General features: G+C 42.1%; 1 protein-coding gene across 3 annotated transcripts; it reads right to left on the bottom strand.

Annotated features, from left to right (window-relative positions):
• Positions 1–1081: 1081 nt before the first annotated feature.
• Positions 1082–4806, bottom strand: LOC136932600 (putative nuclease HARBI1). 3 transcript variants are annotated; one of them, XM_067227784.1, is made up of 13 exons: positions 4420–4806; positions 4068–4138; positions 3804–3980; positions 3652–3713; positions 3483–3569; positions 3354–3395; positions 3112–3285; positions 3014–3032; positions 2619–2667; positions 2344–2513; positions 2159–2274; positions 1951–2062; positions 1082–1856 (listed from the first exon to the last, which is right to left on the bottom strand). In XM_067227784.1, the coding sequence occupies exons 1-13, from the start codon at positions 4575–4577 to the stop codon at positions 1486–1488; spliced, it is 1608 nt and encodes a 535-aa protein (XP_067083885.1). In that variant the 5' UTR covers positions 4578–4806; the 3' UTR covers positions 1082–1485. The 3 variants fall into 3 exon arrangements, with proteins under 3 accessions (XP_067083885.1, XP_067083867.1, XP_067083876.1); XM_067227766.1 differs by having other exon boundaries at positions 2344–2667; XM_067227775.1 differs by having other exon boundaries at positions 2159–2250; positions 2344–2667.
• Between the last annotated feature and the right edge of the window lie 264 nt (positions 4807–5070).

The raw sequence follows: 5070 nt of genomic DNA, 5'->3' as shown, positions 1-5070 counted from the left end.
TTCCAATGACTTTGCTGATAACTGATATCAACTACCATTAAAGTTACGTCCACCGCGAGAAGAATATCCTGGGTTGGGTGTCCTGTCAAATTCCCATGAACCTACAGTAACGTTATATCGCTGCAACTAAAAAAACGTAACATTACTTTCCAATATGTAGACTAGCTCTCTTAACCTTAGTCTGTAAAGTTATACCGAATCAAAACCTCCTAATTTAATATTGAAATGTTTTAGCTAGGGCTAACTAGCGTAGCTTAACTTTCATGTGTGCTGCTAGCTCTAATACTAGCTAGCTGCCAACAGTACACTGTTGCTAACATTGACAATCTTAGACTAGCTAAATATGAAAATGTCCTGGGGCCTGTTGCACAAAACTAGGATAAGGGATTAAGCCAGGATATCTTGGTGATCCTGGCTCAATTGATCCGTAATCCGGTTGCACTAAAGATGGATAGGGGGCAGGAGGATATGTTATGGTATAAATTACCATGGAGATTTATTCTGTGGAGCTAGCCTGCTCCAGACCAGGCTAAATTCCAGGATCTATTTAATCTCATCCCTAATGTCAGTCAGCAGTCACCACAAATGGAAACCAATAGTTATTTCACTGCTCACTATACATTGTTATCACATATAACTAGACCCACTGTCATTATTTAAACGTTTGTGATCATTAATTTCAATGATTTTGGATAAAAAATGATTTTTAGATGATGTTGCTATCATTAGATAATTTACAGTTTCCCATAGACTATAAGGCTATATATAAAATGATAGAATATTAGGGCCACAGAGGGGAAAAAAACACAAGTCATAATATTGTAACCAGTTGTTTTAAAGGAGGACAGTTGTTAAAATGACAGATGTGGGGCATTTCGTGAAATTGTACTTCAGTATGGTTTCATAAACAAAGACATGCTGATGTGCCAGAATATTAAGTATCACATTGTCATAAGTATCAAAACTGTAAAAACAATATGTAGCTTTTCTGCAGAAAGAACCAGCCTCATAAATTTATGACTTTATCCTTTTTCTTCAGTGTGGCCCTAGTACTCTGTCATATAAACAAATACACATTCCATATGAATATAAAAACACAATGTGTAACATTATGTTCCTTTATTGAATAAGGACAAAACAAAGCAGGTAAACCATCAGCTCCTTTCGAAACTGAAGTCACAGTGACTCTACAAGATGGAAAGCACAGAATCCAAGCATATTATACAAAATGATACATACACATTCAAAGGTCTGTATATAACACACCCTGCATGTCTGCACACTAAAATAAATGCAGGACAAATCCATACACATCAACTGAACAGACAAATGAATGGATGCAGTAGCCTCCCTGCAGCCTTGTATTACACACAGTATACCGCACAAACATCATAAGAGGCCAAATTCGTAAAAAAACGAACCCAAAAAAACCCAAATTCCTCTGCCACCGCAGGACATATTTAACCAAAATTGAAAGCACACATACTAACTAAAATAATTCAACACATATTGGTCCCTCAGCAGCCGACCACTGTCGTCATCAGGGAAGATTGCCGGATTGTCCCAGTCCATGGCTGGTGGCACTCTGGGGGCCCTCTCCTTCCTCAGGCAGGCCACATTGTGGAGGACAGCACAAGCCACAGTAATATCACATGCCCTAACAGGGCTGACCCTTAATTTGTGAAGGCAGTGAAAGCGTGCCTTCAGGAGGCCAAAGGTCATTTCAACTCTGGCCCTGGTCCTGGCATGGGCATGGTTGTAGGCCTGCTGTGCTTCCTGGGGGTCTGTGAAAGGTGTCAGGAGAAAAGGCTGGCAGCCATACCCCCTGTCTCCCAGCAACACACCAGAGAATTCACCTGTCAACACAAAATCTCATCATTACTACCTCATAAACACAGTGATATTCTTGACACAGCCATGATGGTTATAAATAGGGGTTGTGTGGCTTACCTTGTGATAGGCACTGATAGATTTCAGAGGCCCGAAAGATTCTGGAGTCATGGACTGAGCCAGGCCATTTTGCCACAACATTGCTGATCACACAGTCAGCATTGCAGACCATCTGAAATCATAAGATGAGGAATATTACACCAATCAATGCACATCACTGGCAATGCAGAGTGTTCGTCAATGGACAATATCAAAAAGTTATGTTCACCTGAACATTAATGCTGTGAAAGGATTTCCTATTCACAAAATCGGCCTCATGGGCACCTGAGGGGGCTTTTATCCTTATGTGTGTGCAGTCCACTGCACCAATGACATTGGGGAAACCTGTCACACAAAGTAATGAGTATCCTACTATGTGTTAACAGTTGTCCTGTAATTTGTAGATCCTCTTACCTGCAATCCTATAGAACTCCTCTTTGATGTCACAGAGTCTTCTGTGGCCAGGGAAGGAGATGAAGACATCTGCTAATGCTTTGATAGCCAGACACACACTCCTTATTGTGCGGCAAATTGTGGCCTTGTTCAGCTGTTCTGCATCCCCCACTGAGTACAGGAAGGCTCCACTAGCAAAAAAGCGCAAGGCCACACAAACCATTTGCTCCACACTCAGTGCATGGCTCCGTGCAGTGCGGTGCTTAATCCTGGGACCCAGTAGTCTGCATAGATACCTGATGCCATCTGCAGAAAACCTGTATCTTTCATATAGATGGTCATCAGGGAAGGCCAGTGGGTCCAACCGGTCCCTGAAGACCCTTTCTCGCCTGAAGGCTCTCCTCAGCACAAGTGCTTCTTCATCCACCACATCTCGCACGAATGGGCATGCCATTGTCAGAGCAGAAAGGAACACACAATTTTGGGCCTTCATATAGGCTAGTGGCCACACCTGGTGCTGGGGGGGTGGGCAAAAGAGGGCGATGCCTTATAACGATGACTTGGTTGTACTGATTGCTGGGAAAATAAAAAAAACCTTAGAAAGATGCCACCGTCCTGTGTGCTCACAATAAGAGCTCATATGTCATGGCTCACTTGACTTTACGAGAATATACCTAATTTTTATTTTCAGCTGTGTCATCTTCTTGGAGCTGGGGGAGGAAAGAAAAATAATGATTAATACATTTGTGTTACAGTTAGCATACAGTGTACATTGAAGGCATATCTCACCTCCCTCTCAAGTTTTTTTATTTCAAGGTCCAGTTTCCTAATTGTCCTCTTTTTTATTTCGGACTCCAGTGCAAGATTTTCCATCTTTTTCTTCTTGTACTGAATGTCTATGTCTGCCAGTTCTATTTGGCGCCGGAGGTGGTTGCCATACAACTTTCTGATAGCTTGTGAGCTCTGTTAACACAATACAATTAGCGCAGCTGGAATTTGGCAGGATGTGGTGTCCTTTTATTAATACGCACTATGTTGCCAGGCTGGTTTTCCCACTGTATAGCATCTGGGTCCTGTAAAAGAAATTAGATTTTTTGATTTTGATGAGGACTCCTCACCATTGTAGAGTAAATAGTACTTTCACAGTCTTAACATGATACCTCATGCCTTCTGGAATCCAGAGAGATGGTCTCCTCCTCATCATCGTCTCCATCATGTGCTGTTGCTGCTGCACTGGGGCCTTCACCCTATCACATTTAATCGGATTCATATTGAAGCTAGTAGACAAGACATGCCAGGCCTACAGTATGCCTTTGATGGAGTACTCACTGGATCAGCATCGTCTGGTGCTTGTGCTGGTGGCTCTAACAGGAACACAGTGCTGCCAGACACTGCAAGGCAATAGGTAAACCAAAGTCAGACAGTCCAAATTGATTCAATATGAATGTGGTTGTATCCCATGTAGAGATGGAAGGACATACCTTGAATGAAGCGGGTGGCATCTTGGGAGGAACCTATGCTCGTCTCTTTCCCCCCAGGGATCCCCTCTAAGACGGGCCTGCCTTTATTTAGCTCCAAGGCCATGTCCTCTGCTGGGGTAAGGTCAGCCTTTGGTGACCCACCACCCGTGCCTTGTCTGTGGGTATTCTTTTTCACTGCTAAAACAGTACAGACAATGTGTGAGCAGGCACCTTCTGGGTACAATATATGCTTGTGCTTTGTTAAATATTAGTCAGGGACCATACCATTCTGCAGAATGTTCTTGTATTTGATTTTGACCTGCTGCCATGTCCGTTTTGGCCCGTTCATGTTTAATCTACACACACACACACATATTTAATGGAGTCACACTGCAAAAAATTACTTGGTATTTTTGTCTTGTTTTCAGTAAAAATATCAAAAAATTTATCATAGCTTTATACAGTGTGATGGAGTTACTTTACACAATTTCACTCATATCTGCAGTGCATTTCAATAAAAAATTTAACCGTTTCATAATTACAGTACAACTGCATTTTTGGAGATGTGAATTAAATATTTGAATTGTAATTGTGATGTTTCAGCGGAGCGGTGAGTATGTAATTGTGCACTACTTACGCATTCAGGCGGTCTGCAATACTTTGCCACGCTTTTTCTCTTTGCTTTATCACTGTGGCGGTGTTGCCTTTCTTCTTAATTATATCTTTTACCTCCTCGTATGCCTCCATGAGGATTTGTGCTTCCGACGGGGAAAAGTACGCGGCTCTAGTTGCCATGGTAAATCAGTTAATCTGTGATCTGTGGCGGGGTCTATTTGAGTGAGCCGTGAGCGCGCACCTATCCAGGATTGGTTTCACCTGGCTTAATGAATCCGTGTCTGCTCATCCTGGCTTGGTCTTTGTGCAACCAATTAAGCCTGGACGCACATGTTTTGGCTTCATTGAGCTCAGCTGAGTCATTTATCCCGGATGTCTTAATTCTACTTTTGTGCAACAGGCCCCTGGTTAGCTGACTTAAACATGTTATCATACACTATTCTACTTACCGTGTCAATTTTATTTTGTTGATATCAAAACATTCCTTACCCTGTTCTCAAACAATCTTACTTCGGATTTACTGCAACGTGTGTTTCTGTGTGGCTCGTTAACAGTTGTGACATCCAGTAAGGAACCTCGTGCTCAAGATGTGACGTAAACAAACTCACATTTGGCTTCAGTGCTACCTTAAAGTTTAATTGTCTAAAATGTTTATTCTGAAGCACTCTTTTTT

The sequence above is a fragment of the Osmerus mordax genome, chromosome 2, assembly GCF_038355195.1.
Source record: "Osmerus mordax isolate fOsmMor3 chromosome 2, fOsmMor3.pri, whole genome shotgun sequence".
In the NCBI taxonomy this organism is placed as follows: Eukaryota; Metazoa; Chordata; class Actinopteri; order Osmeriformes; family Osmeridae; genus Osmerus; species Osmerus mordax.
This window is presented reverse-complemented; position numbering and strand designations above follow the sequence as displayed.